General features: G+C 57.1%; 8 protein-coding genes across 8 annotated transcripts; 6 read left to right on the forward strand and 2 right to left on the reverse strand.

The window, feature by feature from the left end:
- MKK02DRAFT_43123 (uncharacterized protein) lies at positions 1–559 on the reverse strand (the record flags this gene model as incomplete). Its single annotated transcript, XM_053092283.1, has 2 exons — positions 1–198; positions 251–559. The coding sequence occupies 2 exons, from the start codon at positions 557–559 to the stop codon at positions 1–3; spliced, it is 507 nt and encodes a 168-aa protein (XP_052946981.1).
- A 1,215-nt stretch (positions 560–1,774) lies between these two features.
- MKK02DRAFT_23837 (uncharacterized protein) lies at positions 1,775–7,589 on the forward strand (the record flags this gene model as incomplete). Its single annotated transcript, XM_053086792.1, has 7 exons — positions 1,775–2,228; positions 2,273–3,437; positions 3,516–4,321; positions 4,368–5,857; positions 5,902–6,898; positions 6,982–7,403; positions 7,458–7,589. 7 exons carry the CDS (start codon positions 1,775–1,777, stop codon positions 7,587–7,589), a joined length of 5,466 nt encoding a protein of 1,821 aa, XP_052946982.1.
- A 1,127-nt stretch (positions 7,590–8,716) lies between these two features.
- On the forward strand, positions 8,717–12,038 carry MKK02DRAFT_24231 (uncharacterized protein; the record flags this gene model as incomplete). The annotated part of the gene is made up of 8 exons (XM_053086862.1): positions 8,717–9,238; positions 9,284–9,409; positions 9,453–10,412; positions 10,455–10,658; positions 10,721–11,065; positions 11,109–11,346; positions 11,393–11,685; positions 11,742–12,038. The coding sequence occupies 8 exons, from the start codon at positions 8,717–8,719 to the stop codon at positions 12,036–12,038; spliced, it is 2,985 nt and encodes a 994-aa protein (XP_052946983.1).
- Positions 12,039–12,376: 338 nt separating this feature from the next.
- On the forward strand, positions 12,377–15,667 carry MKK02DRAFT_23999 (alcohol dehydrogenase; the record flags this gene model as incomplete). The annotated part of the gene is made up of 7 exons (XM_053086826.1): positions 12,377–12,491; positions 12,576–12,677; positions 12,735–12,829; positions 12,893–13,036; positions 13,082–13,469; positions 13,542–13,714; positions 15,584–15,667. The coding sequence occupies 7 exons, from the start codon at positions 12,377–12,379 to the stop codon at positions 15,665–15,667; spliced, it is 1,101 nt and encodes a 366-aa protein (XP_052946984.1).
- Positions 15,668–16,149: 482 nt separating this feature from the next.
- On the forward strand, positions 16,150–17,919 carry MKK02DRAFT_24225 (uncharacterized protein; the record flags this gene model as incomplete). Its single annotated transcript, XM_053086861.1, has 5 exons — positions 16,150–16,408; positions 16,460–17,151; positions 17,198–17,220; positions 17,266–17,745; positions 17,793–17,919. The coding sequence occupies 5 exons, from the start codon at positions 16,150–16,152 to the stop codon at positions 17,917–17,919; spliced, it is 1,581 nt and encodes a 526-aa protein (XP_052946985.1).
- A 309-nt stretch (positions 17,920–18,228) lies between these two features.
- Positions 18,229–19,711, reverse strand: MKK02DRAFT_43129 (uncharacterized protein; the record flags this gene model as incomplete). The annotated part of the gene is made up of 5 exons (XM_053092284.1): positions 18,229–18,251; positions 18,323–18,453; positions 18,548–18,864; positions 19,022–19,624; positions 19,688–19,711. 5 exons carry the CDS (start codon positions 19,709–19,711, stop codon positions 18,229–18,231), a joined length of 1,098 nt encoding a protein of 365 aa, XP_052946986.1.
- A 659-nt stretch (positions 19,712–20,370) lies between these two features.
- On the forward strand, positions 20,371–20,953 carry MKK02DRAFT_32104 (uncharacterized protein; the record flags this gene model as incomplete). The annotated part of the gene is made up of 2 exons (XM_053088451.1): positions 20,371–20,647; positions 20,733–20,953. 2 exons carry the CDS (start codon positions 20,371–20,373, stop codon positions 20,951–20,953), a joined length of 498 nt encoding a protein of 165 aa, XP_052946987.1.
- A 1,023-nt stretch (positions 20,954–21,976) lies between these two features.
- MKK02DRAFT_32105 (uncharacterized protein) lies at positions 21,977–23,831 on the forward strand (the record flags this gene model as incomplete). The annotated part of the gene is made up of 5 exons (XM_053088452.1): positions 21,977–22,360; positions 22,579–22,744; positions 22,844–22,906; positions 23,052–23,524; positions 23,655–23,831. The coding sequence occupies 5 exons, from the start codon at positions 21,977–21,979 to the stop codon at positions 23,829–23,831; spliced, it is 1,263 nt and encodes a 420-aa protein (XP_052946988.1).
- Between the last annotated feature and the right edge of the window lie 414 nt (positions 23,832–24,245).

The following is a 24,245-nucleotide window of genomic DNA, read 5'->3' on the forward strand; positions in this document are numbered from 1 at the left end:
CTACTTGGGCGGACCCGCTGGCAATGCAGGCTCGGGCCAAGCCTTAGGATCGCAGCTCGCCGCCTTCCCCTTCCCGCCCTCGCAGACCATAGCATAGCCGTTCACAAATTGGCACGGCCAGAGGTATGAGTCTATCCCCCGCGCAAAGCGGATTGTGTGGTCCTCATCTGGCCCCGCATCCTGCTTCTCGAAGTGACACTTGTCCGTCAGCACGTGGGACTGTACAAGCATATACCGGCGGTAGACGTACGTTCGGAGTCCCCTTCGGCCCAAAGGTCTTGGCTGTGAAATGACCGTCTCCAGCGAGGAATGGTCCCTTCTTGGTCTCTTTGGTATCGAAGTTGGTCCATTCCAAGAGGTTGAAGTGGTTTTCCTTGAATTCGAACTTGAGCTCATGGGCGACGCCGTTCCCGATTTCAGGGAGGCGGTATTCGACCCATTTGGACGTATCGCGGCCGTCTGCGGTGACAGTCAGGACAGTGGGGGCGCGAGCTGAAGCTTTGAGGACAAGGAAGGAGAGGAGAGAGAACAAAGCAGCGGTAGCTGTTTGAGGAAGCATGCTGTAGATCTGCTTGATGGGATTTGGGAGCGTTCTTGATCAGGGACAGCAAGATGTACTGTCTGTCAATTCAAGAGTGGGCTCGATGCGCTCTTGTATTGTTCCAAGAGGGCTAGCTCACAGGGGCTATTGGTGTAACTATGACAGAGGATCACCGTAGAACGAGTCTCACCACCGAGATATAAGGGGAAATACACCACATCAGGGGATAAATGTCACATTGAAAGATCAAGGGATATGTCAACGACCGTTGTCTGTGCATCCCTTTCCCCTTGCAACTCTCACATTTTGGGTGCGTGAGACAGGGGGAGAAATGGAAGAGGGGTTGAGACGCCTAGCAGGAGGATATGCTCCGCTGTGGGCGGCCAGCCGAAGGGAGGGAGAATGTCTAGGGTCGCTCGGCAGCTAGATACTCAGAGACGCCGCGGAGGATTTGCAGTCTATTTCCGGGTCATCATTACATCTTAAGCCACTGATACTGATCCCACATGGTATCACTCCTGTGCTGGCTCACCCGCCGTGCTTGGAGCCTAGCCTTCTAGACTGTCCAGCTCATCATCATTCGAGGCCTGCCCTCTTCACCTCCTCTCCGCCACATTCCTCAGGCCGTGCTGCCACTTCTAGGCGGTTACGGCATCTTTGCGGACCGCCGTCGTTGTTGCCAAATTCACACGACCACTATGCTTCAGCTCTGCACCTCACCCACTCCCCACCCTAGCCTGTCTAGGCAGACAGGCCTGCTATACACTATCCAGACGAGGTCAGAGTAGCTATCCACCGTTCTCGTAGCTCGAAATAACCAGCTCGAACCATCAGCAGCGTCCTTCGGAATTGTCGGCGGAAAGAGACGCTCAAACTCTGCATCTGGGTTCTTTCCTCCGGAGACGCCCACGCGTACCCTGGGCTCGGCTCCATCCTCCCCAGCTCCAGCTGTGCATACACCATCGCTCCATCTCGCCGCGCTTGCTCGCGAGAAGCACATCCCCCTCGGCGCCATCCGGACCGGCTCGTGTGACCAACACACAAAGGACACCGTGCCTGTCGTACCCGGCCGAGCATCCCCGAGGTGACCTCCATCCACCTCATCTCTCCAGCGGCGGCTTCTCACCTCGCCATCGCCACCTTCTACCCACCATGCTCGGTGTATAGACCCGCTCCGAGCACGGCTCGATCCCTTCTTTTCCCCCTCCTCTCACCGCCGTCACACGACCAACAATGGCGGGCATACTCAACGGCGTAGGCGGGCTGGTCGGTGCGGGCGTCAAGGGGCTGCTGGATATGGCGGAGGGGTATATGCATCTCAACGAGGAGGAAAAGGAAGGGGAGAATGCTGGGACGCCGAGACAGGCGAAAGCTAGGATAGCCGAGGGAAAGGCTTCACCGGTCGATATCGCCTCTACCACGACAGGCTCATCTCCAGCGTCTTCGTCCACCTCGGCGGCGTCCTCGGCGTTCTCGCACATATCGATCACACAGACCAAGCTCGTCGAGCTGGTGGATGTGCCGTCGGGGTGGATACATTTACAGTCTACCTATCTGGACGGAACGGGGAGTGAGCGCAAGGTCCGGAGTTTCGGGCTGAGAAATCTGGGTCAGGAGGCGATACAGGTGGAAGTGGGAAGCGATATGGGGTCACAGATTGTGTTCTGGAAAGGAGATGATGAGAAAGGTGAATAAAGCTTCTCAAAGCCGAGATCTCCGCTGACAGCTCAGACATGTCGTCCGCGGCATCCTACTCGACCTCGTCCTCCGCTTCGAATACTGCCGGAACGCCCACTCTCACCGCCATTCTACCCTCACTTTCCACACACACCTTCTACCTCGCTTTTACACCTTCTCATTCGCAAATCGCCTCGCCGCCCAACCCTTTGTCCCCCTCGTCCGAGGGCGGCTTCACACCTCGCCTCCTCCCTGCTCTTTCCCGTCAAATGTCCAACGATGTCGCTTCGGTACCCATCATCCCGGGCGGTCTCTCCTCATCCTCCTCAGCCTCGGACTCGGTTTCCGTTGGCTCAAGCCAATCCGTCGCAGGCAGCTTCAAAGGTCCCACCAATATCCGGCGCCAAGAACCCGTCCATCGCGCATTCTCGGTCCATGGCTCCATCTCCATCCACGCGGCTTCTTCTTCTGCGCCCATCGCCATGCAACACATCGGTCTCCCCTTCTTTGCTACCGTCTGCAAATCCCTCTTTACCGCGGCACTCATCGATCCCACCTCTGGCCTCGCCTCGAGCGCTCAGCAGTCCTCGGGGCAGATGGTCATTGATTTCGGATCGGACTCGATTGTCGGGCAGGAATATCACCGGGATATCCTGCTCGTCAATCGCTCCGAGATCGAGCTGGTATGGATGACGGCGGTCGTCAATGCCAGATACAAGGACGCCGCGTGGTTCTCCCTTCGAGACCTCGACTCGGAGAACGTGTTTGGCGTGGACACGTCCAGTCAGCCCGTACCCCTCCCGGCTCTGTCATCTCGGCATCTCCGGCTCGAATTGCGCGTCAAGCAGCCCGTTCCCGATTTCAGCTTTGACTTTGTCATTTCCAACGTCAATCAATCAGGAAACCTCGTCACCTGTCGCGCGGTCGGTTCGGGGCAGCCAGAGTCGACAGACACCTCGCTCAAGGTGCTGAGCGGGACGACGCTGGACTTTGGGCAGATTACGGATGGCGTCTGGGCAAAGAAGCTCGTGACGTGCAAGAACGCGGGGGATCGGCCGCTGGATATCAAGCTGTCGGGGTCGGAGGGACTGGATGTGGTCTTTAGACTGGCCGGGGTGGCGGGGGACGATATGGATGAGGATATCCCGATGGAGAAGCTGTTGCCGAGCGGGAAGAAGACTGCGGAGCTGGCGTTGTCGAGGCAGTCGACAAGGGACAGGTCAAGGGGAAGAAGGCTAGTGTCGCCGAATGGGTCGAGGACCGGATCGCCCACCTCGTCGACGGGTCGACCGCCTAGCATGCACGATGCTGGCTCCCTCCTACACTCGGACGGCGCATCAGCGGATGGCGAATCCCACGCCTCATCATCACATCGCGGGACCAGCGTGTCTACCAATCGCGATCCCTCGGTCACTCCCTCCCATCCCCTCTCCCGCGTCGCCTCCCATACCTCCAGCTATCGCGTCCACACGGATGCGACCGAGTCGGACGAGGAGGAGCTCGAAGCGCCCTTCTTCTCCAACCGGGACATCGTCTCCACCTCCCCGCCTGCACCTCGGCCGGACATGTCCCAGTCCATCGAGTGTATCACCGACCGCGCCATCCCCAATCAGATCGAGGAGCTCGCTATGCGGCCAGGGACCGAGTACCGCATATTCGTCCTCTTCCGGCCGGCTCGCGATACTACCAATTCCCCAGACATCGCCGGCTCCCTCCGCACTACCAAATTCAAAGTCTACATTGACTCCACTCCCTCATCCCGCTCCTCCTCCTCCACCAACGCTACTCCCACTCGGCAAACCCTCCACTGCCAAGCCGAATCCTGCACCTCCCTTATCGCCATCGCCTCGGGCGCCAAGGTGGACTTTGGCGAAGTCACGGTCGGCGCTTCCAAGTCGACCACCCTGCGGATCAAGAATCTGAGCCAATTGTCGGCCAAGATTGAGATTGCGGCGATCAGCAAGGTGCTGAGTACAAACCGGAATGTGATTGTCATTCCGCCGCTGGAGGAGGTGGAGGAGAAGATGGAGTTCTTCCCGAGGCGGATCAATGAGCGGTACGAGAAGCAGGTGTTTGTGCGGAATTTGTTGAATAGAGCCAACGGTGAGCGAGTCTTCTCCGGTCTCCGGGGATTATAGCTGACGATCAGACCAACTCGTCGAGATCCGCTCCAAGAACATCGACATCAACAATGTCACCCTCCATTCCCACCTTTACCGTATCCTCACTCCCGCCGGCGCAAACTTTCTCGACTTTGGCTCCGTCATCATCAACTCCCCTACCGTTCGCACACTCCTGTTCGAGAACCTCACCACCGCACCGCTCGTCCTCGCGCTCATGGCGTCCCAGCCAGAGGACGTTGAGCTGTACGTCAAGCTCGAAGACTGCGAGCAGCCGCTCGAGAAGAGTATGGTGTTTACGGGCAAGTATGCGGATACTTCTGCGTTGGAGCGGGTGACCTCGCCGCAGAATGGCGCTTTGAAGGAGAGGTTTATGGAGACGTTGCGGGAGTTGGGGAGTAGGCCGGCCGTATCGGCGCCAAAGACCAAGGGGAAGACGAAGGGGTTGGGGAAGGAGGTGGAAAAGGCGGCGAAAGCGAAGGAAGGGGAGGACACGGCGGTATCGGCAGCGCCAAAGCCGTCTATCGGGGCGGCGGTCGCTGCGGCGCTGAGAAAAGGCGGACGCGGTCGGCCGGTCCAGCTGTACGGGAACGCAGTGATGTTCAAGGATCGGAGCTTGCTTGACGAGCACGAGCACTTGGATCTAGCTGCCGGACCACCTATCTCGGCGCACCGGACCTCCCCTCATTCCAAAAAGACCGCCCTACTCGATACCATCGAATCGGAGGATAAGGCCAAGCTCTCGGGACAGCGTATACCCAAGCTGGACTTTGCCGCTTCTGCCAAAGCCACCGGGCTCGTCGCCAAAGACACCAAGGCCAAGCGGAGGTCTGTCCATCCCCAGCCTCAACAGCCGGTCTCGCCAAAGGTCGCTGACGCTCCGGAGAAGCCGGCAGGTCCGATGCCCAATATCGCCTCTATGATCAGCACAGCGTTCGTACCCAACTCTGGTCCACCTACACCGGACGGGACCAAGTCACCCGCCTTGACTGGCAAGCGAGCCGAGCCAAAGCCGGAGGCGCTCTCCTCGGGAGACGTATCCAAGATGCCGGTGGATGAGCTGCTCCTCGCGATCGAGGCACACGATGCCAAGCGGAGCACGGCTGGCTCCTCCTGGACTTTGGAGGAAGAAGAGGTCTTTGTCAAGCGGGCCATCTCGCTTCGCAAGGAACTCGCCAACCTCATCTCCTCGGGTCGGCTCGTACCCGCCAGCCAACTCCATATCGCCCCGTTGGCCTCACGACAGCTCATCGTCGTCATGACCCCAAACGGCTCCATAAGGCCGCACGTCACGACCCGGCCAAAACGGGCAGACTCGCGGCTCTTTATCCGCCTGAACGAGTTTGACCGGACATACCTCTCCACTGCGAACGCGCAGGTGGAGCAGCGGGATCTGCCGGTGCGGGATCTGATTGTGCGGAGCAGCTGTGTGAGGAGCGTACTCGAGGTGCAGCAGACGAGTATCAATATGGGGAATTGCGAAAAGGGCGAGGTCAAGTCCAAGACTATTGTCATTCAGGTGAGTGTATAATCCGCTATCTATGAGCGTCAGCTGACGGGCAGAACAAATCCGACTCGATCGGACTCTTCAGACTCCGCACGTCCGGCTCGATTGCGTCCGGCGATCTCAAGCTCGGATTGGGTCGATACGGCGTGATCTCTGCGTTCGGGCGGAAAGAGGTCGAGAACTTTAGCTTCACCCCGTCCCTCGTCGGCAACTACCAAGAGAATATCGTCATCGAGAACGTCCTCGACTCTTACCAGGACCAAAATGTCGCGGTCAAGGCGAACGTACGGAAACAGCCCAACTTTGCGGTCCAGCCTGCGCTACTGGACTTTGGGGTCATTGAGCGCTCGGCACCCATCTCGGCCGCCAGCTCAGCTTCCACCTCGGTCAAGGCGCTCGTCTTTGTGTTGACCAACACCTCCAAGTCTGAGCGGGTCTTTGCTGTCGAAGTGGCGCCGCGCTCGGCCGACGGTGGAGAGGCGTTCGAGGTGTCAATCTCGCAGGACGAAAGCGATGCGGGGACGGCGCTGAGTAAAGAGCAGGAAGAGGAGGCGGAGGGGATGCTTCAAAAGCTGAAGATTGCGCGGAGGAAGGGGAAGCCGGACAAGATCCAGAAGTACGAGTCGAGGTTGACTGAGCTGGGGGTGGAGTTTCCGCCTGCGCCGGTGTCCGCATCGAATGGGGGCGGGGCGGAGTCGGATGTGGAACCCGATGGTTCCGAAGGGAAGACCGGAGGAGAGACGGCGGATAAGGAGGGGCCGGGCAGTCCGGGCAGCGCGGTCCCGGCCGGGGCAGAAACGCAGGACGAGGCCGATGTCGATGAGGTCGGACCCCAGGCTTGCGTCTCGACGCTCGCCATCACGCTCTCGGCCTCGCAAAAGACCAAAATCTCGGTCCAGCTCATTCGTCGACCCGATGTTTCTGGCTCAGAGGGTGACTTCACGGCCCAGATCAAGGTGTACGAGAAGAAGAATACGGACGAGACGTTCGTGGTCAATGTGTCGGCGGCGCAGGGGACGACGGAGGTGAAGGACGATGCGGGTGCCGTGCAAAGTGGTGCCAAGTCCGATTCGACGTCTACTTCAGGTGAGTTTACGGTGGACCAGAATGTGGGTGAACTCGGGCTGATCCTTCAGATGCTCTTCATATCGCTCTCATGCGACATTGTCTCGATCTCACCCTCCAATGTCCCGTCTCGCCCACTGCCTTCTGCGTCGGCTCGACCCTTTTCCTACCCTCTACCTCGACGCTCTATCTCGCTCTCCAATCCCACTTCCCCACCTTCTCCACTGGCTCCAATACAAGTCCCGCTGGTCTCATTCTCGACAACGGCTACTCGCGGCAAATACCGGGAAACACCCACGCTGAAGCCAACGCCCTGACCAATTTCCGAGCTCGATATGCCGAGTTGGCAAAAGCCCAGGAGCTACCTGGGGTAGAGGAGATATTGGGGGAGGCGGACTGCTATGCTACGATGGAGCCATGCTCTGTACGGACTAGCGGCGGACCGAGTTGTGCGTTGGAGCTGGTCAGATCCAAGGTTCGGACGGTGTATCTTGTGAGTTCATCTTTCCCTCGTATTCCAGTAGAGGGACCGAAACTGACTATGCAGGGAGTAGAAGAACCGGCCGACTTTGTACAATGCGAAGGCGTCCAGATATTACAGGACGGAGGAGTCATTGTCAGGCGGACGATAGGGCTGGAAGAGGAATGCCTCAAGGCGGCTCGGAGAGGACGGATATGAGGGGTTTTGGGGGGACCACACACTAATCATCACTCTGCTTTTGCGCTGTTATCTAGCAGACTGTACACCATGTTGGGAGGACCGGGGGAGGGGTCATAGTCTAGTCATTGTATGCATCTACGGGACATTCACCTCTGTTGCTCTGATCAGGTCGCACGGGCATGATGGTACCCGAAATCTCGGCGGACGATCGACCACACGGGCATTTTATGTGCAACTCCTATGCATCTCTCTCATCACATTCATACCACCTAGCCACCCATACTCGCCCGCAGCAAGGCGAAGGACCAGCTACTCGTTTGGATAACGGCTCGAAAAAGGACGCTGAAACGGGACCCGCAGACCTGAAGCGCTCCTCCCAGCGTCGATTCCGCCGGTCGCGCTTTTGCTGCATCTGGTCCGACCAGACCTCAAGAGGGCATTACCCACGACCGATGTGCTCGTCATGCTCGCCAGAAGCTGGCCCCAGCCGCCTCTCCCGCAGCTCAGATGTCGCAAAGCCGAGCTCTGAGCACGCGGACGGGCACGAGACCGCCTCGGATGAGCTCAATGGTCTCGACGATCACGTTCGACAAAGGAAAGGCGGCAGTGCAAATGATGTGACTGGTCGTGATCAGAGTGGGGTTGAGGATGATGACCAGCACGAAGGAGAGGAGGAACAAAGGAGGGGACGGGATGGCGTTTGGGCCGGCAGGAGTGGGCTGAGAAAGGGTGAGTACCTGTTCTTTGTGGCTGCTTTGCTACCCCCTCATCTCTTCCTTCTTCTCGCACACATCTTCTACCTGGTTCTGGGCGCTTTTGCGAGGCACATTGGTCGGCGCATCAGATTCCTGTCAATACACCAAACTCCTGCTCCTCGTAGCGCTATCGAAGCCGGATCGACCCCTGGTCACACCACCTGTTACGCTTTCATTCGCCATCCCCTTGATTCGAGCTCCGCTTGGACCGCTTACACACACTTGTCCTGAGCACCAGCATACTTATACTCCACCCATCACTCAATTGGTCCCCCCTTTGTGCCTCTTCCAACTTCACAACCGAACCTTGCTCTCAGACCGTCCCCAAGAGATCCCAGCTCACCAAGGTCAATTTCATTCAAACTTCATCTCTGCTCGCTCTTGATCATCATGTCGCTCTCTGACCCGCGCGTACTACCTGCGCTATACGACTCTCTCGCCACTCCTCCTCTCTCACCCATCCCCAACGACAAACGGAACCGCCGACCGTCCGCTACCCCACTATACTCCATCCCAACCACACCGAACATCTCGCCTGACCTCCCTCCTATCTCTCTCACATCCCCTCTCGTCTCCCGTCGCCCATCCATTGCTGCCTCTACCAAGATCCCCTCACCTCCTACCCACGACGCCATTCTCCCCGCGGACCCTGCGATCTTCGAGCCCGTCAACTCTATTCCACGGTCTCTACATCCCGCCCAATTCTCCCCGCACCCCAAACCTCTCCGGCTTCATCGATATCCTACCCAACTTCACGTCAACCCATCAGCCGACTCGCTGACGAGGGAGAAGAAGGGCAAGATGCCTGCTCTGAGCCATCTGCTGAATGTGGGTGGTGGAAAGGTGCTGGCGTTGGCGGCGGATGAGCGATACGTGTACGCCGGCTGTCAGAGCGCGGACAATGAGATCGTCGTAAGTGGCCTACTCTTCCAACTCGCGGATGGAGCTGATCACTAGGTCTTCTCACGCAACTCACTCCAGCCGATGTTCCGCCTTCTCGGGCATCAGGGGAGCATCATGGCATTGATGATCATCGAGGAGAAGGGCTGGCTGGTGAGTTCCAGTAGCGCTGGGGACATTCGAGTAAGTCTAACTCCCATGATGCCTGTTCAGACCTGACCCATAGATCTGGAGCACCAAGACCCTCGAGCCGCTGCATATCATCCATCCCTGCGACGATACCGCCGGAGATATCTACTCGCTCGCCTGGGATGAGCGGAACGGCGGTACCCTCTACTTTGGAACCCAAGGTGCCACTATCGAGTGGATCAACTTCTCCCCCAAATCCAAGGCAAACCCACTCAAGGAATCCACTACCGCCGCCAACGCCAGCATTACCGTCCCTGTTCACGCCAACGGTACTTCGTCTGCTGACGAAGTCAAACAATCCACGCCCACGGGTCCCAGCCAGCGCAGTGGTCGATACAAGCCCCATCACTTCTTCGACAAGCCAGCGTCTACTGCTCCGAGTGGTGCCAATACCCCTCGTCCCCTCGCATCGCCCCAAATCAACATCGCGGATCTCGACCAGATGAGCCTCTCCAGTCCTGGTACCCCGCGCGAGATCCAGGTGGACGAGCTCGAAGTGGACGTTGAGGATCGCTTGTCCTTTGCGCACTATGGCTATGTCTACGCACTTCAGATAGTCGATCGCCCAGACGGCTCCAAGTGGCTCATCTCCGGCTCGGGCGATTCGGACGTCAAGGTATGGTCCTGCGCGCCCGGCGGCGGTCTGCACTACGAACGCGAGTTCTCTGAGCTTTCCGGCGGAGTGCTCTCCCTCGCCTATCGCGACTCGCTTCTTTACGCCGGACTCCAGGACGGCGAGATCCTCATCTGGGATCTCGAGACGGGCGCGTGTATCCGCACGATCGACGCGCACGAGGCGGATGTGCTGAGTATGAGCGTGCTAGGTGGGGAGGTGTACACTGCCGCAGCGGACGGGCGAGTCCTGCGGCTGGACGAGGAGTTTGACTGTACGGCCGCGTTCCGGGCGCATTCCGGCATTGTACTGGGCTCGATCATCGTCAAGGGAGTTCGAGCGGGATGGGATCTGATCACAGCGGGGAACGATTCTTACGTCAAGGTCAGTCCTGCCTGTTGATGGTAGACTTCGGCTGATCAGCAGATCTGGTCGATCGAGTATCCGCAATCGTCCTCCTCGCTCAGCCCAGAAGTCAAGATGGACGGCGAAGGCGACGTCATGCTTTACGCTTTGTCAAAGCTCATCTCGGTGCCCACCGTCAGCGACGACGCGCACAGGGAGAGCTGCAGGCAGGGCGCACATATGCTCAAGAAGATCTTGGGGCAATTGGGAGCCTCCGCGGAAGTGGTAAGTTTCCCCTCAGCTGTCTGGTTGGTCTTCGTCGTGAGACTCTTGAGCTGATTCTTCAGCTCTCCGGGGATCAAGGCCGCAATCCACTCGTACTCGCTACCTTCATCGCAACCTCCACTTCCGAGTCCGACAAGCCACGCCGGCGTCTCCTCTTCTACGGCCATTACGACGTTCAGCCTGCCGCTGAAGAGCAGTGGGAGACCAACCCCTGGGAGCTGTCTGGGCGAAACGGCTACCTCTATGGTCGAGGCGTGTCGGACAACAAGGGACCGATCTTGGCGGTAGCGTGTGCGGCGGCGACACTCAGGCGGAATAGGGAGCTGGACGTCGACGTCGTGTTGCTCATCGAGGGAGAAGAGGAGGCGGGAAGTCGAGGGTTCGCGTCTACTGTGCGGAAGAACAAGGTGAATTTCCGGCAAGCAAGCTGTGGATGTAGCTGATCAGCAGGAATCTATCGGTCATATCGATACTATCCTCCTCTCCAACTCGACCTGGATCAACGAAGAGAACCCCTGCGTCGTCTATGGTATGCGCGGGGTGGTCTATGCCAACTTGACGATCTCATCTGGCGGTGCAGATGCGCATAGTGGAGTTGACGGCGGGATGGTCGCAGAGCCGATGTTCGACATGGTGCGCGTTCTTGGAGGAATAGGGGATGCGAAGGGTGTCAAACTGCCCGAGTTCTGTAAGCTTTTTGCTGTCCTTGAGCTGGAGTATTGCTGACGACTCAGATGACAACGTCCGATCCCAATCATCAGCGGAGATGGACCTTCTGGCGGATGTAGCCAAAGCTTGCGGCCGCCCCGTCGAAGAGCTCGACAAGATCTGGCGTCAACCCAGTTTCAGTATCGCCAACATCACAACCTCATCTGCTTCGTCCAACAAGACGGTCATCCCCAAGCGGGTCACGGCGGACATATCGATGCGGCTCGTCCCAGATCAGGATCTCAAGGGGATTGTGGCGGGTTTGAAGCGGCACTGCCAGGAGACGTTTGATGAGATCAAATCTGCCAATACATTCGAGGTGAGCTATTCTTTTTCCCAAGTAGACTGAGAGGAGAGTCAAGAGCTGACAAGAAGATGAACATCACTCATCACGCCTCATGGTGGCTCGCCTCGCTCGACAACCCATACTTCAAAGCCCTCGAAACGTCCGTCGAGGAAGTATGGGGCAAGACACCCCTCAAGATTCGTGAGGGCGGTACGGTGCCTACCATCTTTTGGCTCGAGACGGAGTTTGGGGCGCCGTGTGTTCATCTCCCGCTGGGTCAGGCGAGCGATGCGGGGCATCTGGCGAATGAGCGGATGAGGCTGTTGAATCTGAGGAATGGGAAGAGGGTGGTGGAGCTGTATCTGATGAAGCTTGCGAGTGTGTAATCATGGGGGATGTTGTGCAGTACATCAGAAGCGGAAACCACATGCATATGATCTAGATCTCATCGCAGAGGCTATGCTGTTAGCAGCTGACAAAGCGCAAGGACGAGCTAAAGGCACGAGGTGTTCCAGCTGCAGCCTATACCTATCGGCAGCTCTTGCCGAAGCAGGCCGAAACCAACTGCGTCATCGGTCGATTTTGCCGCTATCTTCCTCCACCTTGTTCAGCCAAGTCTTGGTCGTCCGTGGTCTGCTTTTTCTCTTTGTTCCATCTATTTGCTCATCATCTTCCTCATCTTCCCTCACCCATCCGAGACCATACTTAAACATACACTCCCAAAATGGCACCCCAGACAATGAAGCGTTACATTCTCGCCCACCGGAATGGCATCGACGGGCTCAACCTCGAGACGGACGCGCCTGTTCCCGAATTGAGAAGCTCAACTGATGCGAGTCGTCCCCTTCGCTTCTTTCAGACCACACCAGGAGTGTGGAAGCTATTCATGGGGTGAGGAACTATGCTGACAGCTCAGATCCGAGTCAATATCAAGTGCCTCTCAATCAATGCTCGCGATCTCCAGATTGTCACTGGCGACTATCCGGCGCCGCACGAGGTCCCGCAGGACTGTGTCCCTATCTCTGGTGAGCTGGAAGATACTTTGGTCTGTGATGAGTACGAGCATCAGCTGATATAGCCAGATGGGAGCGGTGTAGTGGAAGCTGTCGGTAAGGATGTCACGCTTTTCAAAGTGGGCGACAAGGTCTGCCCTGTATTCCCTCAGGGACATCACTGGGTAGGTCTGCCCTTACTTCCCGCGAGTACAGGGGAAGTCCATGCCCTCCAGCTGACTCTGCAGGAAGAGGACATGAAGCTGCGCTCGCTCAAGCGAGGTCTGGGCGGAGCTATCGACGGTGTCGCTCAAGAGTACTTTGTCTGCGACGAAGAAGAGGCGGTCATGATGCCCTCCAACTTTGATTATCGCGACGGCTCGACTTTGTCGGTGAGTAGACTATATGCTCGAGCTGGCCTGCAGCTGATGTTTTAGGTCGCTGCCACTACTGCTTGGTCCTCCCTCTTCTCCCACACTCCCGCTCTTCAGTCCGGCCAAACCGTCCTATGTCTCGGTACCGGCGGTGTCTCGCTCTTCGCAGCCCAGCTCGCTCTCGTCGCCGGCGCTCGTGTCATCCTCACCTCTTCGTCTCAGACCAAGCTGGACCGAGCCGTCGGACTCCTCACTCCCCTCATTCACCCCTCCGCTCCCAAAGATACCTCGCTCCAGACGATCGACTACTCCAAAATTGACAACTGGGACCAAAAAGCTCGCGAGCTGAACGGCGGACAGGGCGTGGACTTTGTGATTGAGATTGCGGGCAGGGGTACAATTGGGCGGAGTATCAAGGCGACAAGGATGGCTGGGCTGGTGGCTGTCTCTGGTGAGTGAGAGACTGGTTCCAACGCATCTTGAGCTGCACTAGTCTTCGCAGGAGGAAGGCGCTGATTATCAGGTTACATGAGCGACTACAAGCCAATCCCCAAGCACATTCTCGAAGAGGATCTCGCCAAGCTGATTTTGTACTCTGCTGCCAGCGTCCGCGGTGTCTTTGTCTGCAACCGAGAGGAGTTCAAGCAGATGAACAGGGCTCTCGAGGTCGGAGGCGTCAAGCCAATCATCGACAAGGTGAGCTGCTCTTTGCGCTTGAGGACGGGAACGAGCTGACTTCGTACAGGTCTTCAAGTTTGAGCAGATGAAGGAGGCTTATCAGTACATGGCGGATGGGAAGCACTTTGGCAAGATCTGCGTGGAGTTTTGAGCATCTAGTCTAGGCAGGAAATCAGTAGCTCCTTGAGATTCAGATAGACACTACTTTGCGACATTCTGCCTCCTTTTGCTTTCTTTCTCTCGTTCATTTTGCTTTCTGCACCTAGCCCCTGTGTCTCCCGCCCTGCCAGAACCCTGCGAGCCCAGTCGCTCCATACCTCCGAGATACATCCATATCGGAGATCACGGCCGTATCTCCCGAACCCGGCCAACCCCCATCGGCAACTTCCTCCGTTATCTACCTCCGCCAGGCTGGACATTCCGCACCTTGGCACCCGTCCTTATTAATCACCCACACTCGTGCGGGTCATATAAGTCCGACGCTGGCACTCACCATGCTCTACCACATCTCTCACTTCTCTCACGTCCTCAGACAATACAGCAACACCCAGCAAAAATGGCGCCCAAGACAATGAAGCGATTCATCATCGCCCACCGGAACGGTATTGACGGGCTCGAGTACCAGCCCGAGGCGCCAGTGCCCGAGCTGAGAAGCTCTACCGATGTGTGTACCAGCTCCCATGTATTCCAAAAAGACCAAGTGCTGACTGCGCAGATCCGTATCAACGTTAAGTGCATGACGCTCAACAACCGGGATGTCCAGATCGTCAACAATGACTACCCTGCTCCTCACCCCATTCTCAAGGACTGCGTTCCCGTCGCAGGTGAGCTGTATTAACCATGTGGGCTACATCAGGATATGGCTGACCCACAGATGGAAGTGGTGTCGTTGAGGCGGTCGGAAAGGACGTTACGCTCTTCAAGGTCGGCGACAAGGTCATCCCCATCTTTGGCCAGGGAAACCACTGGGTGAGTTGTGATCTCTCACTTGGCCTTTGGTCTCACAGGAGTAGGAGCTGATAGGCGCAGGAAACAGATATGACGGTCCACCACCTCCGCAAGAGTCTCGGGGGCGGTATTGACGGTGTTGCGCAGGAGTACTTTGTTTGCGATGAGCAGGAGGTCGTGCACATGCCCTCCACCTTTGACTTCCGGGAAGGAGCTAGCTTGACTGTATGTCTATATTTCCTCTTCCTCACTGGACCCAGCTGATGTTCAGGGCGCCGCTACGGCTTCCTGGTCTTCACTCTTCGGCCACACCCCCTCGCTTCAATCCGGCCAGACCGTCCTCTGTCTGGGAACAGGCGGTGTCTCCCTCTTCGCCGCCCAGCTTGCTCTTATCGCTGGTGCTCGCGTCATCCTCACCTCCTCCTCGCAGGCCAAGCTGGATCGGGCCGTCAGTCTTCTCACCCCGCTCATCCCCGAGGGCGCGCCCAAGGAGACTTCCCTTCAAACAATCGATTACTCCAAGATCTCCGACTGGGACGTCAAGGCGCGCGAGCTCAACGGAGGTCAGGGAGTGGACTTTGTCATTGAGATTGCTGGGCGGGGGACCATTGGGCGGAGTATCCGAGCGACCAAGATGAACGGGCTCGTAGCAGTCTCGGGTAAGTGCCATGCGGGTCTTTAGGAGCCTGAAAGGGGTGTGAGCTGATATACAGGCTATCTCAGTGATTACGGCCATATCCCGAAGGAGATCATGGAGGAGGATCTCGCCAAGCTCATCTTGTACTCGGCGGCGAGCGTCAGAGGGATCTTCCTCTGCAATAGGGAGCAGTTCAAGCAGCTCAACCGCGCTCTGGAGTCGGGTGGAGTCGGGCCTATCATCGACAAAGTGAGTCAGGCTTCAGTGGGAAGAAATTTAAGGCATAGCTCATGGCTTGTTAGGTGTTCAAGTTCGAAGACCTGAAGGAGGCGTACCAGTACATGGCGGATGGGAAGCACTTTGGGAAGATCTGTGTCGAGTTTTAGATAAAACAGCTACTGGGCTGGCTACATAAGATGCATAGACATATAGACCAAGATGCCTTCTACGATTCGGTCTTGGCTTGGGGACTGGAGAGGGAGGCAGAAGCCCAGGCAGGACAGGCCGGTAGACGCAGGGTGGACATGCTCGCGTGACGTGGCACCAACTCCGCATTCCTCATGCCGGCAACCGGTAAATGCCGGACCGATGACCAAGGGCCCTGGAGCGGATATCGCCCGCAGTGGATATCGCACTGATATAGCAGCCCATAAGATACGCTAGTGATACCCATCCCGGCGCCTCCACACTTACAGATGGGTCCCTCTGCTGTTCGGTGACTCGGACCGGCAGCACGATCAGTCACATGAAGCGTTCATTTCGGGGACCGTGTGTCCGAGTCCCGCATCGCCCTCCCCGATGATATAAGGCGTCGCCATCCGCTTCTGGCTCCCGCTCATACTTCTCTCCACCTTACCCACTGACCAACATGCTGCTCCCTCACCCCTCAATTCTGCTCACCTCCCGCGCCATCACCGGCAATGTCACCTCGGCGGAGGTATCGGTCGCCTACGGCCAGCCCAAATACGCCGAGCGTCTCGACCGCCAGCTCCCTGCGCTGAGTATCGAGATGGACCGCTGGCCCGACTGGTCAGGTCCTAAAGTCGGCCAGCCCAACCCCTTTGTCAACAACATCTTTGCCCAGGTGACTGAGCGTACTGGCGCAGCGATGTATCTCCGTGTCGGGGGTGAGTCAAGCTTCTCTGAGCTTCCTCTCGGACTGTCGCTGACACCATCAGCCAACTCGGAAGATCGAGCTCGTATCAACCTCACATACGAAGTCGTCAATCTCACCTTCCCTGCTCCTACCCCTGACACCCCCGCTCCCGAGGCCTCCTCCATCTCCATCGGTCGGGACTGGTACCGCCTCTCTGCCAACTTGCCGGACGGTACCGACTTCCACTGGGGCGTCAACTACAAGGTCCAGAACGAGACGGAGACTCAGGCGCAGATCCGGCTGCTGGCCGCGGCCTTCCAGGGCGGCTCCAAGCTCAAGGTGAACCTCCGGGAGCTGGAGGTGGGGAATGAGGTCGATCTCGCCGACCGGGGAAGCACCGCCCCTCCCAGCACCCCTCAGAGCTACGTCAGCTACTGGAACAAACAGATCAAGGCCGCCATGTCCTCGGGCGCTATCACCCTCGGTTCCGCCTCTGGCACGTACCTCTCCCCCGGCGCCTTCGCTCGGTCCATCCGGTTCAACACAAACTGGATCTTTACCGCCATGTCGGTCTTCAGCGCCGGGCTCCTCAACGATGGCGCGGTCGCCGCGGTCACCAAGCAGTACACCGGGCATCTTTACTCGGCATCGTACAATGCGGCGTTTGCGGTTCAGCCCGGAGTGCTCATGGACAAGGTGAATGTCAGGGGGAACTTGTCGACGCGGGTCGCAGATGCGGTTCTAGCGAGGAAGGAGGGCTTGGTTTATGTTCTGGTGAGTAGCTCTTCGACGAGCAGGGAGGCTATCAGCTGATTGACAGGGCGAATCCAACTCCTATTCAAAGTGAGCTGAGTCTTCTTGACTGGCATGACCTAGCTGACCTATCAGCCACGGTGCTCCCGGCGCTAGCAACACCGCCGAAGCCACCCTCTGGGGAACGGACTACATGCTCTACGCCGCTTCAAACGGTATCGAGCGCGTCCACTTCCACAACGGTCGCGGGTTCGCCTACAGCGTCGTCCAGCCCTCCATCCTGAACGGTTCTGGCCTCGACGACGGTCTCAGCCACCCCGATCGGCCGCACATCGCCCCGCTCTGGAACTCGTTCCTCATCGTCGGCGAGGCCATCGGGACATCCGGCAACTCGTACGTCGCCGAGCTCGGAACCAACTCGTCCGCCCTCGCCGCGTACGGTATCTACGAGGACAACTACCTCCGCCGCATCGTGCTCGTCAACAGCCAGGTCTACCTCGCTACCACGCAAGGCGGACGTCAGGGTCTCAATGTCAGCTTGAGCGGATGGACCGCTGGTCAGTATGCGACCGTGAAGCGCTTCACTGCGCCTTACACCAACTCGACTTCTGGCTTGTGAGTTGATTTCCTTAATGTTCCGGTGGCCAAAGCTGATCATGTAGGTCATGGGCGGGTCAGAACTTCGACACGGCGAGCGGAAGCCCCGAGGGGTCGGTTGTTGAGGTCCCGGTCAATGGCAGCACCATCTCTGTCGAGGCTAGTTCTATCGCTCTCATCTGTCTCAAGTAGGATATCAAACGTTTCCCGGACGAGGAGAGGCATAAAGTATAATCAGCAGTGTAAGTAGTCAAAGGTATCAAAATGCAGGCCATGTTGCTGTACTTGTGCGGGTGACAAAGAGAAGAGCTAGCTCGCTCTCGGCTGAGCATGAGTCAAAGATCAGTTGCACATCATCTGACCAATCAGAACCCGACTGCAGACGCAATGATGGTCGAATTGTCTGCATGCTCCTTTCACTTCCCCCAGAACATCACATCTCAATCTTCCCGATCCTTTCCCCTTCTTACAGCTTCCGCCCTCTCTCCGCCAACCTCACCATCAGAACCCGCCATAACCCTTCACTACCACCCATACATTTTGCTTCCCCCATTTGATCGCCCACCGCCCACCCTTTGGCCCAAAGAAGGCGCACTTCCAGATCCCCGCGCCCAGGCATTCGACCGTTGGGCCGCCGCGTCCGACAGGTCTGTTTGCGAGGGGTCTGCGAGGGTGATGATAGTAGCGTTGGGATCGGCGGCGAGAATGGTATCCGAGTACATTTTGCTGTGACGTCAGCTTCAAGCACGAGGAGGCCAGAAAGAGAAGCCAATGAATAATATGATCCTTGTTGATGTGCAGAGGTTGGACGCAAACTCACCTCCCCTTTGGCGGCTCAAACAGCTCTTTGCCCCCTGCAGACGACCCCCTACTCGCCGCACTGGCCATCCTCGATCCCAATCCTCCTCCGCTTGGCACCTCCGCCGCGCCGCCCGCGCCCAGCCTCGTCGCCAAACTCTGAATGACAATCCCCAGCTTGAGCGCGTTTCCATCCGCCACGACGCCGTCGTACGTCTTGATGAGCTCGTCGGCGGCCGCGCGGTCGGTATATTCCAGGTCGATCGAGACGAGGTCGGGTCTGGAGGAGGGGACTGGGGATATACGGGCGGAAATGATAGGAGAGGGGGCGAATGCGGACTGAGAATCAGCTGGGATCCGCAAGAGTAGGCAAGCAGAGTTGCGAGGAGGGGATCATGGGGTGGAGGAAGTCGTGAAGTCTTTCCTTCCTTCTCTGGCCGACCTTTTCGGGAAAAGAGAGGGGTGGTACACATAGCGAGAAGAGACGTCGACTCACTTGCACATCCTCCGCCGTCGTACCCGCTGCCAAATTCTCCACTCTGACCCATATCTTCCCCTGACCCCTGATACTGACATTCGACGCAGCCATCTGCGCCTGTCTCGCCTTTTGTTGCCTCTCCCTCTCCCTTGCCTCTTCCCTCAATCGTTCCTTCTCTCTCTCCGCCTGACCCCCCAGTCCCGCCGCCGCCAGTCCCGACGTAAAGACGCTCCTTCTCGTTGGTCTCCCCTGACCCCCCTGCGCCGCTTGCACGCCCACATTCCCCACTCCCGTCGGGAACAGCTCATACCCCATGTTGATATTACTCGTCGCTGGTGGGTTTTCCGCGTACCCATACATCTGCGAGCCGCCCGATGGCATTGACGCGCCCGTCAAGAGCTCTTGACCCTTTTGCGATATCCGACCCGAAAGTGATCCCGCGTTCCGGGGTGATGGCTTGCTCGCGCTGGCTAATTCGAGGCCGAGCCGCTTGGCGAGCTGAGAGCCGGCGACGCCAGAGCTGCCTGCAGGGGCAGCTGATGCGTGCAGGTCGTGCTTCCATGACCCGGGTGCGTCGGGGCCTGTACCGGGGCGGGCATAGGGAGTCGTGCGGGATTCTCGCTGGATTATCAGCGAGATCCCGGACTTTGAGCGGTGGGCGAATTTCCCGGCGCTGAGACTCACCTGAGAGGTCTTTGTGCGCTGCATGGTGGATGGTGATGCGTGTGGGTGTATAGGGTAGGAAGGCTATTGCAGGATGATGTATGATGGGCAAAACAAGCAAAGGGGGCGGGGAAGAGGAGAAGTCATACCGGAGGGGAGCATTTAAGTTCTTGCACTCGTATAATGCCCCTTGATCTGTCTATCGCACAAGTGTACATCATTCGAGCTTCACCGGCGCATCATGGTAGTCAGCCACAGTAGCCAGCCGGGTAGCTGGGTGGTACAGGGTGGTCCGAAGGTTGAGCGGGCCAAAATCCGTTCGGCAGACCTGATGGGGCAGAAAAGCTGATCGTTACATCGTATCCACGCGGTCATCTTGCTCACGTATACTCACGCCTTGGATGCTCATCCCATGGAAACGATAGCTCGTTCTCCACCGGCCCATGCTCAGGATGAAAAGGCATCGCGCGCCAGAATTGGATGAGACATTGTGACGCGGTAGGCAGCCATGCGGCTGACCATTGCGCTAAAGGGCAATGCGACAAGACTTGTCGTTTGGGGTGGACTCCTTTCAAGTAGTCCCATATTACCCCTCCTGGCGCATGAACTTGGTCCTGTTTCAGACACTAAACGCATAGGATAGCTTCAGTGATCCTGATGTACTCCACGCCAAACATTGAGCCTTACTTACTATCGCATTCACGATGACCCACACGTCCAAGCATTACTTATGCCTCGTTGCGTTCCTGGTCTTCTCACTGGTCGTACAAGCCGCCAACCCTGCGATCATCACACTCAAGCCGAAGGACATGAAGGCGCACGACTTTGTCGAGTTCCGCTTCGGAGGCCTCGAGAACGAGATTGTCCATCAGGTCGATTTTGAAGTACACGGCGCAGACCCGAACGTCATGTTCGAGGTGGTCAGGTGGAAGAATGTCGTATCGGGCAAGGAGGGCAATCAGACATTGCAGGCGGGGAAAGGTGAGTTCCAGAGTGTCACATTTGGGAGCAAGGGGACTGCTTCGGTGAGTCCAGACGCCTACATGTTAGGAATACGACGTCTCAGCGGGAGCGATCCCGGCAGCGAGGCTACTCGGAACCGAGCTCGGTACCAACTCCTACACGGGACAGAGTAGGCGCACCTACAGTATAGAGAGTGCGACGCCTGAGTGGCGAGATCCCAGGCCGTACTGCAGGGGCTGTATGGCAGGTCAATGTGGCGGACCAAGTGTGGCAGTGCAAATGGACCATGGAGGCTATGTAGGAACTGTAGGAAGTCCTACATAGGAGTTGCTACATAGGAAGTCCTACAACAGGGATTGTAGGAACTCGTAGGAACTCGTAGGAACTTCTGTAGGAAGTTCAAGACTGGAATATATAAGGAGGTCATATCGAGTCAGATGCATCCCCAGTCTGCTCTTGAAAACGTAACACTACAGCCAGAGCTCCCGGGTCAGATGGAGACCCGCAAGCTGACACGGAAGTGTATACTGGAAACGCGGCCGAACACTGCTATCCAGTCTACCACCTTCCTCTTCACAGCCAAGAATGACGAGTACCTCTGGCCGTGCGGCTATGTGAATGGGGTGCGGATCAGATGCGAGGGCGAGCCTTCGGAGTGTTCCGACCCGCATCAGAAACCTCATTAAGTTCCTCACACGTACCGTGCATACTGATACAAATTACCTATTCCATGTGCTAGCTAAAGCTAAAACCATGTATCAGCAAGATGCAGAGAAAAGTACATCTCTGCGTCTTTTGCGGACCATCAAGTACTAAATCATGTAATATTGTCACTCAAAGAGGCATCTGCAGCCGTCGCGTAGCATGCTCAATTATACGACGTATCGTGCCGGTCGGGCCTATTGCCTCTGCAAGACCGCCACCGCGCGCTCTGACGCTGCCGACCATATATCTCCTGGTTTCCTTGGTCCTACCAAACATGGCACAGCTATCAGGTGGGAGATATCGATCCTTTGCTGATCCCCTTTCATGAGCATTCGGGGGCGAAAGGTGCACCATCCGTTCACACTTTGCCCTAGTGTATCTCTCTTCCTTCGTACTCTGCAAGACACTCCCCGCGGAAATCCAATAGGATATACCTCCTTGACCCGTCGTATCAAGGGGCACCTCTGACCTGGACTGGTATGCTGCGACCCCTTATTCTCGCAGTCGACGTCCAGGTATATATGGAACCTGACCGTAGTCATTCGAAATCGACTTAAGTGCAGTAGCCCATCGATCGACACCAGACCGTCGACCAGCCAGCAGTCAGGCCAATTGCCTGTCAACCCAAATTCGCTATACAAGATGCTTCATGTTCTCGCCCTCTTACCTCTCCTGAGCCCGCTCGCCATGCTCGCGTCAGCCCGCGACCAACCCGGCGACAGCAGGCGCATCACCCTGACGGACGGAGGGCTCCATCCCGGCGCCGACAAGTACGTCGAGTTCATCAAAGACGGACTCAAGCATACAGCGCACGAGCTGGTGTACGAGTACGGTTTCAAGCAGGATGACCTCGGGCTCGGATGGTATTTCACCTTGATCACGACCAAGAACCTCCAGACCGGTGCCGTCGACTCCGGGCCGTTTGAGCCGGACAAGTCAGGCCCGGATTTCAAGGTAGTGTCATGCGTCAGACTGGGGATTGAAGGATGCCAACATGAACAGCAGTCCGGTGCCGCACTGACGGGAGTACCTATGTAGCTACTTGTACAAGCTAGCTTGTAATACCCAAGTAGCTTATACCATAGTCCTCACAGATAGTATAGAGAATGTATATGTACAGTAGCGCATCCTAGCTGCGCTTGTATCCTACAGGTGGCGCGGCATCACACTGGCCGCAAGCCAGTCTCGACCCCTCTCTCATGCTACCTTTCCGTCCCCCTGTCCGACACTCAACCTACTCCCAGGACCCAGAATGCACGAAGCGTATATGTGATGTGTTGACGGGGTGCGAGAAGGGGAAGTACAAAGGATGGCGCATGAAAGGGCAGTTGAGATTCTGCTGCAGATTGTGCACCGAGTTGTACCTCGCCTCCCTGCCCTCCTTTCCGCCCGACCGAAGGGGGCAACAAGGTAAAGGATGACAGTATGCACGAGAGTCGCGGAGGTGTATCACTCTCTCCACTGTTCTTCAGGAGTCAGATCTAGGAGAATAGTCAACGGACCAGTCAGATACGCAAGAGCCCATACGTGCCACATCCCAGCTGCAACAGGTTTCGACCTGTCTCCATTGCAGTGAGCGGTCCTTGTTGTCCGTGTATGGCATGGTACAGCTAGTCCCCCCGTATCGAGCCTTCGTGCCTTCGCGGCCCCTGCACTGTCCCGTGTTTCAATCTATCTATTGGCGAGTCTCAGGGCAGATAGAAAAATACAAATATAGATTGGCCTCCAACTCGACCAAAGACGGGTATCGTAGCTCTAGACGCAGAGCTTCAAGCTATCGGTACCGCGCATACATACATCTCTGACTTACAACGCATTAGCGCTAGTACAGTAGTCGTCAATAGATACAGCACAGGCTCAAGACAATCTCTGCTAGTGTCTGTCACTGCAACCAGCACGATGCCCTCCCTAGCCCAATACTCCCTGATCCTCCCTCTCCTCGCCATGCTAGCCATGCCAGCCACCGCGACCCCCGCGCAAGTCATCATCATCCCCCGCGACCCCAAAGCCAAAAGTCTCGCCGAGATCCATATCGGCGGCGTGAACATTGACGAGACCGTCCACAAGCTCGTTTTTGAGGTGGACGACAAAGACCCCAAAGGGCCTTTTCGGTTGGTTTATTGGCAAAACTTGCTTAATGGTCATGAAGGAGCAAGTGAGACGTGGGAGGGCGGGGCTGGCGCTTTTGGGGTCAGTACGTATGGGCCCAAGGGATCTCCAGCTGTAGGTCCATTCCCGAACCCCACAAGGCCCTATGTGGTGGGACGTCCCTCTGCAGAGGCACAAAGGCCGTGGCCAGAGACGACGCTGACACACGCAGTGCCACCTCGAGCGCAACACCGACCCCTTTACAGGCCACACATTCCGCCTTCAAGCCAAGAGCGCTACCTATCAGAATGAGTGCGGGTGGTACGGTGGAGTCAGGTTAGTCTGTACCGGCAAAAAATCGACCTGTTCGGAAGATTGGGGCGAGGGTAGACGGCCCGGATCCAGCTGAGCTGCTACTGCATGGCTTGGCAGCTGTGTGCGAATATTTTTGCTGTGTAAATGAGTATGTACTCTATATGTAACACTAAAGTCCACGCCTGAGTCGGCACCTGGGCCTTTGTCTACATGGAAGCCGGATGCCTATCCCCAGATTTAGCGGCCAGTCTCATGGGGTGACATTGACTGGCAGTGCCTCGCGCTCCAACAACGCCGCCACATTCCTCCCATCCGACCGCCACTTTCAAGTCTCACGAGCTAATTGTATTAGCGGGATCAGAATTTCCTATTGAAATTGAATTACGCAATTCGTTTGAGCAGCTGTCGACGAAACACGACCAGCAACTGCTTTCCTTCGCATACATACCTCCATCTACCTCTGCTCGCTATAGTCGTATAGACACCCTTACAGCCTATATCTTACGCA

This window comes from Dioszegia hungarica, assembly GCF_025882075.1.
Source record: "Dioszegia hungarica strain PDD-24b-2 chromosome Unknown MKK02contig_7, whole genome shotgun sequence".
Lineage (NCBI taxonomy): Eukaryota > Fungi > Basidiomycota > Tremellomycetes > Tremellales > Bulleribasidiaceae > Dioszegia > Dioszegia hungarica.